At 38.9% G+C, this 15,346-nt stretch overlaps 2 protein-coding genes across 3 annotated transcripts in view; one reads left to right on the forward strand and one right to left on the reverse strand.

The window, feature by feature from the left end:
- Positions 1–61: 61 nt before the first annotated feature.
- On the reverse strand, positions 62–10,147 carry uba2 (ubiquitin-like modifier activating enzyme 2). The gene is made up of 17 exons (XM_088418339.1): positions 9,922–10,147; positions 8,471–8,554; positions 8,302–8,372; positions 8,139–8,203; positions 7,966–8,066; positions 5,930–6,051; positions 5,758–5,825; positions 5,454–5,575; positions 5,125–5,224; positions 4,809–4,960; positions 4,357–4,450; positions 4,168–4,280; positions 2,822–2,977; positions 2,178–2,274; positions 1,884–1,989; positions 1,631–1,776; positions 62–956 (listed from the first exon to the last, which is right to left on the reverse strand). The coding sequence occupies exons 1-17, from the start codon at positions 10,060–10,062 to the stop codon at positions 748–750; spliced, it is 1,947 nt and encodes a 648-aa protein (XP_088274465.1). The 5' UTR covers positions 10,063–10,147; the 3' UTR covers positions 62–747.
- Positions 10,148–12,945: 2,798 nt separating this feature from the next.
- The window catches only part of lcat (lecithin-cholesterol acyltransferase), a 7,264-nt gene continuing 4,863 nt past the window's right edge, over positions 12,946–15,346 (forward strand). Inside the window, exons 1-5 of one of the 2 annotated variants that reach the window (XM_088417033.1) lie at positions 12,946–13,089; positions 13,480–13,696; positions 14,421–14,577; positions 14,818–14,933; positions 15,181–15,276. In XM_088417033.1, the coding sequence (XP_088273159.1) occupies positions 13,546–13,696; positions 14,421–14,577; positions 14,818–14,933; positions 15,181–15,276 (520 nt within the window). In that variant the 5' untranslated portion in view covers positions 12,946–13,089; positions 13,480–13,545. Of the gene's footprint in view, positions 13,090–13,261; positions 13,384–13,479; positions 13,697–14,420; positions 14,578–14,817; positions 14,934–15,180; positions 15,277–15,346 lie in introns of those variants that run through there. The other variant, XM_088417034.1, reaches the window with a different exon arrangement.

Genomic DNA, 15,346 nt, shown 5'->3' on the forward strand with positions numbered 1-15,346 from the left:
ACTAAATATGAAAAGTTCAATAATATATAGGTTACTGGGGCAGACAGCTCACCTGCAAGTCTTCAGAGCAAACATGTAACTTTATTTCATGCTCTGAAGCAGACCTTGTACACCACCAGAGGCTGTACAAAGGCCAGAATTCTAACTTCAACTATTACAGTGCTGGTAACACCTCACAATTATTAGATTACCAAAGAACTGCCGAGATTGCCGATGGCATCAACATCACTGCAGATTAACACATTAGATGTACAGAAGAGGTAGCACACATTTGCTTCATGGCACCAACTGCATTAGTGCCTTTGTCGATACTAACGGACATCAGATTTCAAGCGGGTCTTAAGTGACAAACAGCACTGAGTATCCACCAGTCGGTTTTACTCACATTGCATCATTTAAATATTACATACAAAGAAAATGTTTTGGTTCAAACAGTATTTCTTTTATATTGACAACACACAAAACCTCGACATGTAGCATGACAAAGAGTAGCCGCTTTAAGAAATACAAAAAAGCACTTTTTTTCCCACCCCATACCATCAAGAGATTTTTTTTCCGATACTAGAAAACAACAAAAAGCCAAATGCTTTAAAATGTGAAATAAACATTTTTGGGGGAAGGTGAACAAAACAAATAAGCTGTGTATTGTTTTTCATAAAAGGTGTGTTTAGATCTACAGTCTGTCTTGAAACAAAAATCACAATTTTTCATAGAGTCTATGATCCTCAAGGAAACCAAAAAAAGAGTTTAGTCCAAAGCAATGATGTCATCATCATTGTCATCGTGGGGAGCTGCTGCATTGGACTGATCTGTCCGTGGGCGCTTGGTGGTGGTCTTGCCAATTTCTGCATCTGAATACTTCCTCTTGGTGGTGCTTGTGACTGCTGCAGAGCTGGACGATGCCTCTGCATCTTCGTCAGAGTCCACAACCATAACATCATCGTCTTCTGCTGGGACTTAAAGTGACAAGAGGTAAGATTTAGACCATTTTTTGGTAAAAATGAATAAAATAAAGTATTACAAATTTAAAAAGCTTGCAAATAAATGTGTTAACGACCAACAGTATGTTTTAAATATAATCGTAGGTCTAGTTATCATTAAATTATATTACACGGGGGGTGGCACTCCTTCGAAGGTTACCATCTCTGTTATAGCTACAGACAGCCGGAAGAGGAGTGTGTTTTGCTGCATTTACCACAATGCTCCTAAAGCTTCCACGGGCACATTCGAAAAATTACACATCCTCCCTTTAAGGTGGATGACATGATTAACATGATTAGGTTAAGGTGGATGTATGTATGAATGTATGCAAGTATACACACACACGCACACACACACACACACACACACACACACACACACACACACACACACACACACACACACACACACACACACACACACACACACACACACACACACACACACACACACACACACACCTATCTATCTATCTATATCTATATCTATATCTATATCTATATCTATATCTATATATAAATAAAGCTAACTTTAGCTTGTTAAGAGCTGCCATCATTTGGCCATAACATCAAAAAATAATTCCGTAAAGTAAAAACTGCAGTACATTTGTTATTGAGACACACAAAAACAAAGTGCTTCTAGTACTGACCTTTAGAAGAGGTAGAGGGCTGGGCAGAGTCCTTGTTGCCATTGCTGATGCTGTTGTAAACCTCTCCCTGGTTGTTTTGGGGTTGGGGTGCTTTGTCTGGAGCTTCACCAACGACTTCAAACTCCACGTCCCTCTCTAGCTCTTCACTACCAATGAAAATACAATAGTTTTTAATCAAAGAAAAAGAATCCACCTTAGCTGTGCGTCACACAGTTTTTTTTTTTTTTTAATTATGTATTTACAGGTGACTTACGTGTGCAAGACATTAATGAGGAGTGTGTAGTCTTGGAAGAAGTCATCAGCTTGTAGCCGACTGCCATTACGGATCCCAAAGTCAGAAAGAAACTTGGTGTTGTTGGCTATTACCCAATACAAAAAGAAATTAAGTCAGAGCAGATTTTGCATGTTTGCAGGTTTTGAACATTCAGTGGAATAATAAGACTCAAAAATGCACACCTTTAAGTCAAAGTAAAACACCAAATTGCCTTAACCGAAGGTGCTTGTTTTTTTTTTTCCTTTTTTAACAAAATGAACCAACTTTCCTTACCTTCGGTATCCCCTTCCTCAGAGGAGATGAGAATGGTCCCCTTTCCATCTTCTATTTGAACATCTGGAGCTACCATGCCGAACCGCTCCTTCAGGATCTAAATACAACCATGATGAAACAAATCAAAAGAATGAAAAGTAAAACCACATACTTGTTAAAGACAGCAATGGTGAAACCCGAAACTCGAGAACTCGGCAGGTCATTGTGAATAGCTATGTAGTTTCACCAGTACCAGAGGCTCAGAATATAAATATGTATAATGTAATTCCTCAAATATAAGACACAAAAGTTTTTCTCTTTCCTGAGGAGGTCTTGGCAAAATATAATTGAGAAACACTGCGTTACGTAATTATTATAAGTAAGAATAAGTCCGATATAAAAATGCACATCTGTGCGTCAAAACTCCTCTGTGGCTGACGGATCAATCTTCTTCGAAATATGTCAAAAAAAAAACAAAACAAACAAACACATTTTTAAGTTTTATATTTTTAAGTTTTATATTTGAGGAATTGCGTTAATGTATTTTTCAAAACTTCGATCTGTAAACCCACTGCATGCAATTCAATGGCACTGGTTTCCTGATCAATGGTTATGAGTGACATGATCTTTAGTTGACAAAGTTTATGGTAAACTTCACCAGTCACCTTGTCTTGTAGAGCGAGAACCATTGTTTTGTGAACATTGACTTTGACGGTAACTTCAGGCTTGCTGGCACACACATAACAGTTGGCCCCTGGTGGGTCCAGAACACATGGAACCAGCAACTTCTTCCTGAGGTTAGGACACTTGTTCAGGAAAATCTGGAGACAAGAAACAAACAAATTAAAAATCAGGATTACTGATCACTCAATTTATGCAGTGATAAGAGGAAGAAGAAGAAAAGTTCAGATTTTGACCATCTCTATCAAGTAAACACATTTTAAAGTGACAAGATGTAAGATTTAGACCCTTTTTTTTAAAATTAAAAATGAATAAATTTATAATTATACATTTAAAAAACTTGCAAATAAATGTGTTCTAACGACCAACAGTATGTTTTAAATACAGTATAAGCGTAGGTCTCATTCTCATTAAAATATATTACATGTGGGGTGACACTACTCCGGAGGTTGCCATGTCTGTTATTGCAACAGACAGCCAGAGAAGGAGTGTGTATTGGTGCATTTACCGCAATGGCCTCAAAGCTCCCACGGGCGGATGCAAAAAATGACATGAACTCCCATTGAGTATTTCGAGCCTTTTAAATGTCTGGTGTAGCGCTTGGGTGATGTAATTAACGGAAGGGGCTTTTTGTCACCTGAGCACAGGTGACAGACATGAAAAAATCCAGAAGGGACGTGAAGAATGACAATTCAATTATATGGACTAACCTACCTAATTTTTTCAATTTCATTTTTGAGGCGTCAACAGCCTGCTCTAGGTTGATAGTTTTCAATTGAGTATGGATGCATTAGGCGCACACACGCGACTGAAGTAGTAAATGTCTGCGGGAAAAGCAATAAAGAGAGAATGTGGCGTGTGTTGAAACGGAATGCTAACACTTAATGACTGCCGCTCTGTCTTTTTTTTTTTTTTTTTGGCTGGCTGGCTCTTTCAGTAAACCATCTTTTGTGGGGACTGGGGGTTATGGTTCAGTATGGTGGTGGTGGTGCGCAGGTCTGCCACTCACCACGCTTTGGCGCACTGTATATTGAAAAAGAAAATAAAAAATTGTGTCCAAAATGAAACACATGTCTGTTCAGCCTCCATACTAGGGTTAGGAGATTACTGGGTAGGTTAAGAAAGGTAGGGAGGTTTTGTTAAACACTTTATATACACTATGTTCATGTACGTACAAAATCTGAAAGGTGGGGAAACCCTACTTCATGGAATTCACTTATCAGGGGTAGGGGGATGGTAGATAAATATATGGTAAGTATTACTGTGCAAAAGTAAGACAGTTTGTTGAAAAAGCATTTTTGTTTAGTTCTCAAGTGATGCATGAACTAACCGTACGGCAGGACTCCAATTCCCCTGCCAGAATCTTGAGACCCTCCAGCACGATGAGCCCAGCGATGACAGCATTGGTTGTTGCAATAGCTGGGATTATGTTACCTGCCATGGCTGGTACAAAACATCTCGGTAAATACATAAAATCTTCCCAAAAGGTGCACGGGTTTTACACAATGAAACAACTTACACTTGACATCGAAGCGACTCTTCATGTTCATGCTGAAGATGTACATTCGGAGGTTGGCCGCTGCCGTAACAAAGTCCATGGAAGGAGGATCATCCTGACAAGACACGCAGGGATTATTCTCCCACAAATCAGTCAACACAAAGTATGTGCTATATGTATGAAAGTATCAAAATGCATATATTGATGGTATTTCCAAGATGTTGAACTTAACTTGGATTCAAACCGAGAAAATTATTGACAAGTGCCTAAATACAATTTAACAGGTTAAAAATGGTGATGTGGTTAATTGGGGAACATGGCCACATCAAAAAGGAGGAAAGCACAACTTTCTGGTCATCACTAAGCTTTATTTTTTTTTCCAAACGACATAATAAACATGTATGGATGAATGACTTAAAAATAGTCGAGACTGTGTTTTATTGTCATTTGAAATACATTTGAAAATGTGTTACCTTATCCCAGACAAGCTCTGCACCATCTCCTTTCTCATCTAACAAAGAGTGTAGGGTCTCCACACTTTCTTGGAATAGCTTACAGTAGCCCCAAACACCAAGAACCTGCTGGTCCTTCAAACCCGAACTTGAGGAATCCTCTTGAGGACATGCTGCGGCAGACAACACCAAAGTCATCCAAACACACGGAGACTTTTATAATACTGAACACAATTGAATGTCCATATACCACCACTACGAGTTCAGTAATGGCATTTGGTTCCGCAAGTTAGAATGGCTGCTGGAATGATAGGTGGAAAAAAAAATATCAACACACCAGTGTTCTCCAGATGCTGCCAGTCCAGTGGTGTAGGAGCTTTCCTCTTTTTCCACAGCTTGTCCATAGTTAACAGGTACATAATGTCATCTTTAAAAAGCTGGAAAACAGAGCCAAAAATATCAGGTTTGCAGTGAGACCCAATTCACAATACAAGTGAAGCAAAGTTAGCAACCCAGTTAACCTACTTAACATTTACCTAAACATCACTCTATATAAAACATAGTTGAAGGATAACAGCCACATTCAGAGAGAAAAGGTATTTCCCCAATCTGATTCTTGTGACAATTTAGTCAATGTTCGCTGATTGCACAGCTGGTAATTGGTACCTTATTGAAGAGTTTGATGGCATCATATTTGTTGTTGCGAGCCCACTGCTTGGTAGAGACGCGCCTGACATCTCCATCAATTTCTGCGGCCGTGGCACGAGCTGCCGTTTCTTCAGGGTTCCCTGTAATGAAGAAAACACGTTATACACATTGTGAAGTTGCAAAATGCACTTTCTCCTCTTGAGGCATTAAAGTTTGCAGTCAATAGCTGCTCAACACAAATGTACTGAGCAAACCTGAACAGGTCACCATGAATAACTATGTCTTCATGACATTTTTGTAAACTGGAAAGGGTGCAACTCACAGGAAGCTTCTGGATCTGCTGTGTCAGGTGACACATCCTGATCAGCGTCCTCCTCTCCAAACAGCTGGCTGGAATAGCACAGTTTGGGCCACCCGTTTAATGAATGGTAACGACTATATATTTTTGTTTCCTTCTAAATTAGAGCTATAATTAATAGATGAATATGACACACTTGAAGAGATACTTGGCCCAGACAATGCAGTGAATGGGTTCCGATGGTGTGTTTCTTATAGTGCACCCTGGGAAGGTCTTCTGGGCTGGTTTAGGTTGGCACTCATAGCATTCCGTCATTCCCTGAGAGACAAATATAAACAAATCATCTGAAGCATAAAAAGTCAGTATAGCAAAGCATGCAACACAAAGCAAGAGAGAACAGACAAAGTCAAGGCACAATGCTAAGCTAACGTTGCAAAACACCGGAAAATGTGCTTGTGTGTACAATTGACTTTGCAGGAGTCTGAATGCAACCGCCTTTCAATGAAGAGCAACCAAATACAGGCATCAAATCAGCAGAAGGCAGAAAAAAAACCCTCACCCCATCCTTAAAAAAAATAATAATAATAAAAATAAAAACCCAGACATGAGGTGTGTATGTCAGTCGGGATGAGATACTTAAGTTATATTATTTAATACAACAAATATTTGCAATATCAGCTACTGTACGTATAAGTATAACATGCATTTTGCTACTTTTGGGTGCCAACCTCTGAGAGCTACAAAATGAAAGGTCTCAAAATGACATTATTGTGTGTGTTTGATTAATATACCTGTGCTAAGGAACTATCTTCTTATTATTTGTTAAAATTGTTCTGTACAGAGAAGCGGACATGTGTTTGCATGAAAATGAAAGATTTGATTAAAAAGGAGCAAAAACGAAATCACATTTTTGTGCCACATCAGGAAAGTTACCCTTACACATTTAAAAAAAACGTTATTGAAAGGGATTCAATGTATTTATTTCCAAATTGGATTTTAAGCCATAATTGCTCAACAGTCAATCTTCATTTAAAGCAAGTTAAGTCTATTACAAAGATATGAAAAACAAATTACATACAATCGTATATTTAGGTACAAGTGTGGGGTCAGAATTGTAGAAAAAAGTACACACAAATGAGTATTTCAATTCACAAATGTGTAACCAAAGACACAAATGCGTATTTCAATTGTAACAAAATATTCACAAAAGCGTATTTCAAATCACAAATGCGTATTTCAATCCACAAATGTGCAAACAAAATCACGAGTGCATATCGTCCATTAAAATGCCTTTGTCTGTAATACACTCTGCAGTACATTTAATACTACATATGTTAATGTGTTAACATTTCCATTTTATTTTTATGATTTCCAATTTACTAGTAGCGTCCCCTGGTGGTACGAACGAGTAGCTAAGGAGCCACACACAAGTGCCGAGATACACTTTTGCAAATCCCCTCACGTATTTGTGATTCCTGTGCCGCGGCAAAACTGTAGCAAAAGTCACATGGAAGATTCCAGCCTATCCAGGAGGCCAGGTGTTCGGAGATCGCCCTAATTACAGACCTACGTACGCATTCAACTATGTGTTTACAGTACATTCAAAAATCACCGTACACATTTTGACCATCATGACACATTTTTTACTTCAGCCGCGCATTTGTGGATTTTTGTTATTTTTCAAATTGTTTTTATTTGTGGATTCTGTTTGCGCATTTGTGATCTCGTTACGCATTTGTGTTTTTTGTTGCGCATTTGTGAATCGCGTTACGCCTTTGTGACTTCATTCACGCATTTGTGGTTCTCGCGGCACATTTGTGACTGGTTACACATTTGTGGAACGAAACACGCATTTGTGAATTGAAATACGCATTTGGGACTTTGGTTACACATTCGTGGAACAAAACATGCATTTGTGAATCGAAATACGCATTTGTGAATCAAAATATGCATTTGTGAATAGTTCTGCTACAATTCTGACGCCATATACAAGCAACGTGTAAATTTGTGTAGAAGTTAAAGCAATCTTGTACACACTGTACATTTTTATATATAAAGTATAACACATAATTACATTTTTTACAGCAAGAAATAGTTATTCCTCTGTGAACTGGTTTTAAAGCTTGCAAAAGGACTAAAGCTTGATATGGAGAAAAATACATTGTGAGACAAATCGGGCAAGGCCTTTTTACAGCACTATATATCTCAGAGGAGTGATTTCAAAAAGAGTACCTTCTTGATTACAGTAACCTGCCCGAGATACCCTGCTGTGCCGCTCTCGATGAGAGGGATGTCGGCTGCCAAACACATCCTGTTCACATGGTTGCGAGCGGCTGAGGGGGTAAAAAGGAGATTAATATCCTTGTCATCTTAACAATAGATCAATTAAGTTTCGATGCGCACACCTCGGTTATCCAGAGCGTTCATCACCAGGATAAAATTTTTAAAGAACTCCACATTGTAGTCGGGACTGTTGGGAGAAAATCGTTTGTTTGTTTGTTTGTTTTAATCCATGACTTCCACATGCAATTTTTTTTTGCAAAATTAATGCACAACAAAAACAATTACTTCATGATGCTGTCATGGTAGGCAGTGATATTTGCAGAGGGGCAAAACTGCAAGGCACTCTCTTTGGCAACCTGGAGTGAATACACAATGTAAACTCGAGTTATTGTGGTTCAAATCCAGCATCATTACATACAGTAAGAGGTACCTCAAACTGTCACAGAAAACATACCTGTGCTTTAGACTTGCCAACATGCTTCTTCTGAAAGAGGAACTGCCGATTCAAATTGCTGACATCAATTGTGTCCAAGTCAATCTGCAACATGAATGTTTTAAAGGCATCATAAATTTCTTGTACACATGCAATGCCATCTTAATTCATAGACACAAATATGATGAAATAGAAACACAAATATTGGATAGAATATTGGATATTTTTATCAGAGCAGGCACAGACTTACAGTATGATACCGTATGCAGTACAAAATAACACATGTGTTTGGGTTAACCTGAACCCTGCAGTTCAGATATGTTTTCTAAGAGTGGAAATTCAGTTTCCTTGGGGTGACTTTTCTCACAATCTCATACTAAGTATGAGTAGAAAGTAATTTCATTGATTTTTAGAGAATATTTTCAGTTATTAAATGCATAGAATAGCCATATAAAGTGTTTTGTTTTTCCACAATAAGCACACCTGTAGTAGTTAGCGCATTACAAGTATGATCTACTACAGCAAAAAGAATGGTATGAAGTCATTTCTTTTTAATTTTAGTGAATATTTTTCATGACTAAATACAAACAAACGTATAAAAGTTCTGAAATGCATACTATGTCCATATAAAGTGTTGTTTCACAATACCGTCACCTGTAGTAGTTAGGGATCATACGTTACAAGTATGATCTCCTACAGCAAAAAGAATGCAGTCATTTTATTGATTTTAAGTGAATATTTTTCATGACTAAATTCATATTGCAACATGTAATTTGCTGATGGTTCCTAAATGGACCACGGTGAATGACGTTCGGTTGACAGCGTGGACTCGCTGTTTTCTCGTGAAACTTGAAATCTTGAGTATAGTTGACAGTAATCTTACAGTATATGAAAGTATGAAAGTATGATGATTATGCTACAAACTACACTCTTTAATTACACGGACACTGTCGCGGTCTCCGATAAAGACATAGACGAAACCGAATGTCAAGCAAATATCGAACAACAAACCAACTTTACCCCGCTGTAAGATACATCTTTGAGCCATCTATCATCGCGTCAGGATCTCTCCCATCATGCTCATCCGTGATCGCGCATGCCCCCCACCACCCTGCACTGCAGCTACATGCGATGTTTATTCTGGTCAAGAGCTAAAAATAGTATACGTTATTTGAAGTTATCCGTGTTGATGGCGCCAAAATACCTTTTCTGGCGCTCAGTGTTCACACACTCGATGAGCCTAACAGTTCTCACGCATTCATTTCAGTTAACATATTATCAAAACAAATGAGTACATCTGACTTCTACTTGTAACAGAAGTCAGCCACGTATTTTCTGCACAGATTGGATACATAGCGCTGCACAAAGACTTCACATGGTAGCAAGCTAGCCATTCTGTAGCAGTGTAGCACAAAGACCTTAGCGTGCTAGCCGGCTAAGCTAATAGGCAAACAAACATAAGTGGTACAGACCACTTCGATGTTTTTGAAGCCAGTGAGGACGAGGTTCTTGAGCAGCTCGCAGCCGATTCCTCCCGCGCCCACCACTAAGACCTTGGACGTAGAGAGGGAGTCAGCTAACTCCTTTCGGAGGGAACCCACAAGTTGAACCATCTCGATGTGGGTACAGCCACTAAGTCAGCCTGTAGCACCGGGATGCTAGCACTTAGCTTTGTCTTCCACAGCGGAAGAAGACTGATGGCTCTGCCCCGCGTAGACATGTACCGCCTTTTCGACCACAGTTGTCTTTGACGTTGCGATACGTCAACGTGTTTACCATCTTGGATAGGGCATCGCTGAATACGTAAACGCAAGTACTGTGCACATAGCAACTAGCGCACGCATAACATGCACGAACAGTGATTCGCATATTCTTAGGGCGTCTAACTCATTACATCAGAAAAAAACTAATACTGTACATTGTTTTAAATTCTTTCGCTGTTTGCTCTTGAGCTGCTGTCGATACAGCACTTTTACTTGGACATAACGCAAATAAAAAGATTGATTTGCAAATCTTGCGGCAAGTGACTAAAATTGCATTGATATTAATATTCAAATAACATTCTGCTGTTTCTGTACAGCAGTATATATATATATATATATATATATATATATATATATATATATATATATATATATATATATATATATATATATATATATATATATATATATATATATATATATATATATATATATATATATATATATATATATATATAATATATATATATATTTGAATGCCTGATTATGGTGCCAAACACCAAAATATATATGAAACGACAAAAGAAAAGTCTCGAAAAAAAGCGTAATGTTTGGTTGAACACTTGTCCTCAACATTATTCACCCCCTTGTGAATTTGAAGTTTTTTGTGTACCTGTGTGTTTTATTAGTTGCTTTGTGAGTCATATGTGACCAACAAACAAATAAACCATAACAATACATTATTCAAGAGATTTTTAATTTCAATGTGATATTATTGATAGAGTTCCATAAAGTTTTATGTTCAAAATTTTCGTACCCCTGTCAATATCTCAACAAAAATGTCCCAAACTTGTACATTTTTTAATGCTAAATGCTATTTCAAGATGTCACCAAATGCATGTTTTAAAACAAATGTTGAAAAAAAAAAAATAATAATAATTTTGTAGAAGAGTATAAATTTTAAAAAAAAGTCTCCCAGTCATACTGGGCTTCTGGACATCATGGTCAAAAAGAAAGATCTGCGGGTGGACCTGTGTTAGAATCTTGTGTGTACCCACAGCAAGGGAAAGGGTTACTAAACCATTTCCAAGCGGTTTGGTATCCCTGTGTTAACCGTCTATACTGTAGATGGTTCATATTGAACATATCGACAACACTGGTTCAACACTGTTAAAAACCTTGGAGAGCGTGGCAAGAATTGTAAGGTGTTACTCAAACCTGCCAGGAAAGTGTGCTGAGGTTAACATCAACCCTCTGACCCCAACCATGGCCCTAATTGAAACACTTGAGCAGGCAGGGACGACTGTCTCAAGGTCTAGCATTGAGTGGCCGAGGAAGACAACCCTGCTCAAGAAAAAGCATGGTGAGGCTTGCCTGGCTTTTGCCAGGGGTCACCATGAGCCAGCATGACTAGATTTTGGTCCACCATCCACCATGGTGAGGCAAAGTTACAGTCATTTGGGCCTTTGAATGCTTAGTAAGTCTGGAGAAAAAAAGGAGACACTTATGAGCCAATGAACACCATCCGTACTAACAGGCATGGTAGTGACAACATACAGTAGCTTTATGGGAACGCTTCTCCTCCATTGGCACAAGGAACCTTGTCACGGTTGAGGAAATGATAAAGGAAGGAGGATTACATTGGAATCCTTCACAAAAACCTGAAGGAGTCTGCTGAGAAACTCAAGCTCAGCCACAACTGGATGGTCCAGAAGGACAATTATCCAAAACAAACTGCCAAGGTAGGAAAGAAATGGTCAAGGTGAAGTCAGAGTCCTGGCCTGAATCCGATCAAAAATTGCGGTGAGACTTGAAGATGAGAAAGGTGGGTCGGAAAGGCCATTTAAGCCTTTGCCTGTGAACAATGGGCTGATATTCTACAAGAGGAATGCAGAATGCTGGTTGACACATAGAGGAATGGTCTGCGGCTAGTTTTAAAAAACAAAAGCTGTGGTATTTGATTATTAATTAAGACATATGAATAATTTTGAACATTGCATTTTTTTGGTTTTCCGTCAATAAATTCTCTGTTGGATTTTGCGTTTCTTCAATTGATTGCTGTTTCGATTATTTTACCCTTTTGTCACATATAGCGTAACTCATGATGAAACTTGCATAAATGACAAGGTTTTGTCACAAAAATAAGAAACAAAAGACATTTCTAGGGTATAAATAATTTTGAGGACAAGTGTATAAATCATACAATTAGCCCCGCCAGAAATCTGTGTAGCCCAAGTTAAGACCCTCCAACATTTTTTGTGTTAGTCTAAAATATATTTGTACATTAGTGTCTCAGTACTCGTCGGTCAAGAACCCCATTAGCCCCGAGAAGAAAAAAATGATGGAACTCTTATTGTCCACACCAACATAGGCCACACACAGCCTAAAAAAGTTGCAGAATATAAACCATAGGTTATTGCCCTGTAGTAACTCTGAGGTCAACGTGCACGTCTGTGAGTCAGTAAATCAACAGAGTAGCGCAGAAAGAGGGTCGGTTACAAAGGGTCAAAAGTGATTTTAAAGCATTATTTCGAAGAATAATGCAAGTAAAATGTGTTTATCCCTTTGATCAATTCAAAGACAATGGGTGATCACGAAACACCATTTTATGAAGAAGATACTGTCGTATTAAAACTAGTCAATTATTATCCTCCACGTCAAACACACTTTACATGATTTCTAATTAAAAAAAAAAAATCATTGAAACCCCGAAAAGTACGTTAGTATTAACCCACATCCAAGCATGGACGAGCATTGCTGAAAACTGAAATTTTGGGAGGACCCTGAATGCAACAGCAGCTGTCCGGAAAGTCGTTGGTTCATCCACTCATTGTCCACTCACTGTCATTTGGACTCATCTACCACTTCAAGGGGACCGGAGTGTTCGCGATTAAACATCTGTAAATCACCTCCCCCACTTTGAATTTTCTACATTCGGTAAGTTACAACGTTAAATTATGCCAACTACAATACAGGGACGAACGCACACAGTTATATTACTCATCTCCTGTGATGCAGTCACAACCCACGCAGCCAGCATTCTGTCGCCCTAAATAAATAGGTGAACACCAATAGGGCATTAAAGACACCACTCGTTTATTTGTCCTTTGTGTGTTTGTGCACGCCCGCGTGTGTGTTCGCTGACTGAACACGCGTAGGCTGATTAATTCATCATCAATCCCTCAAACCGCATTTTGCCAGAGCTGTACAACGAGCGGAGACTGCTTTAAAGTGTGTTTTAAGTCACTTCTGTCTGTTCGGAAGGTTACCGTTCTTATATTAAGTCGTCTTACGTTTTTTTTTCTTCTTTTTGTCTATTTGACCAAGCCTCCGCCAGCAGTGTTGCCAAGCTCTAAGGAGACATCTGCCAAAACTGTGGCAGGCAAAAGAACGATGGGATCCTCAGGACAAAGCTGGCCATTGCTGACACTTGGGCTTCTGCTGGGCCTCCATCACACCTCGTGTTTCTGGATCCTCAATGTTGTCTTCCCTCCTAATTCGAAAGTGCAAAACCATAGCAACATCACACCTCCACTCATCATTGGTAAGTTTACCTTTACCTCAAAAGTGCAGGACTCTGACATGTACTTAACAGTAAGCAAGAGTAGTGGACAAAAAAAAAGGTCTTTGCCACCATCAAGGAACTATGTGGAAGTGAGTTGAGGAGGTTCATTTTGACACAAATAGTGCTTTGCCACCATCTTGTGTGGCAGCTTGGTGTCAGTATGTTCAAATGAGTTAAAGAGTTCCCTTTAGAGGGGGATGCCAACCCTTTGCTGATTGTTCCTATTTGTTGCGAGGCTCGATGAAGGTCTGTCTCCCAAAGAAATGTATCGGAAAAAAAGTCGCCCATGCATCTGGAGATTTCCCAGCACATTTTGGTTGTATTTGAATGAGAACCAGTTTTTGGACATCACATCGTAAACTTTTCAGATTGGATTTTAAGGAACCTTCCGGATGTCATGTGGATGGTTGTGTGCCAGAGGTGAGCAGGGTGTTTGCTTAGTAAAACAAACCTGCTCACAATCTATATGCGTTAGACCAGGCTGTTCATTTACATTTGGAATGATGGGTTTTCACAACCAGAAACGTGGTATTAAAAATGTGCATTTTCAACGCATAGACTAAAATGTAGAATGTTGTACTAATGTTGCATTTACATTGTGTACACTTTCTGTTACACCCTCTGCCAAACATTACCGGAGTCTTAAAGGGACTTGTTATTCACTTGTGGGCGTTTTCTGCTCATCCCTCATTTGTTTGTGCAGTTCCAGGAAACTTAGGAAACCGCCTGGAAGCAAAGATAGACAAACCACAGCTGGTCAACTGGTTGTGCTTTAAGAAAACAGAGCACTGGTTCCCCTTGTGGATTGACCTCAACATGTTCATGCCAATTGGTGTCGACTGCTGGATCGATAACATTAGGTAACGCTGTCTAATATGTGTTTTGTCTATCCTCTGCATGCACACATGGAAAATATCGTTGATGAAAAGCTTGAATTCACGTCAGCAACATTACATTTAGGAAAAACCTGGTGATGCTACTTGCCAAGTTGTAATCCTGACTATTGCGACATTTGCACTGGGCTGGTTGTGAAAGCCGCTATTGCTGGAGCCGTCTCAATGGGATGTTTTAAATAGCCTGACACAAATGTCTTTCCTCAGACTTGTTTACAACAGGACGACAAGACGGTCATCCAACTCTCCAGGGGTGCAGGTGCGGGTGCCAGGGTTTGGACAAACCTATCCCATTGAGTTTCTTGACAATAACAAATTGGCCGGTGAGCTAAATCTCTTTATGAAGTTGCTTTATTTCCATTGATTACGTAGGAAAAACAGAACGCTTTGTGATGGCAGTTATACATAATTACAATGAAGCTGAACATTTATATTCAGGTCAAAGGTTACGTTCCGTAATGTTATATATTTTAAGGAATGCATGCATTAGCTTAAAATAAGACCGCAAGATGAAAGTGTATTTGGATAGAAATAAAATTGCAATGATTTAGCCTGCTCTGTATTTTCCAGGATATTTTCACACTATGGTGCAGCATTTAGTTAACATTGGCTACACTCGAAATGAGACTGTCCGTGGAGCACCGTATGACTGGCGATTAACTCCCAGTAAGTGGTTCAAATATTATGCTCGACCTCACCACATTATATTGGATTGATTTTTATTGAACATACAAAC

This window comes from Hippichthys cyanospilos, chromosome 6, assembly GCF_059441005.1.
Source record: "Hippichthys cyanospilos isolate Australia breed blue-spotted pipefish chromosome 6, RoL_Hcya_1.0, whole genome shotgun sequence".
Lineage (NCBI taxonomy): Eukaryota > Metazoa > Chordata > Actinopteri > Syngnathiformes > Syngnathidae > Hippichthys > Hippichthys cyanospilos.

Bases quoted from the DNA above. Each gene is read 5' to 3' on its own strand.
- uba2 (XM_088418339.1), bottom strand. From the start codon at position 10,062: ATGGTTCAACTTGTGGGTTCCCTCCGAAAGGAGTTAGCTGACTCCCTC. The intron at 8,555-9,921 runs GTCTGTACCACT...TTCATGTTGCAG, and splicing joins GCTTCAAAAACATCGAAGTG to ATTGACTTGGACACAATTGA. The intron at 4,451-4,808 runs GTAACACATTTT...GTGTCTTGTCAG, and splicing joins CAGAGCTTGTCTGGGATAAG to GATGATCCTCCTTCCATGGA.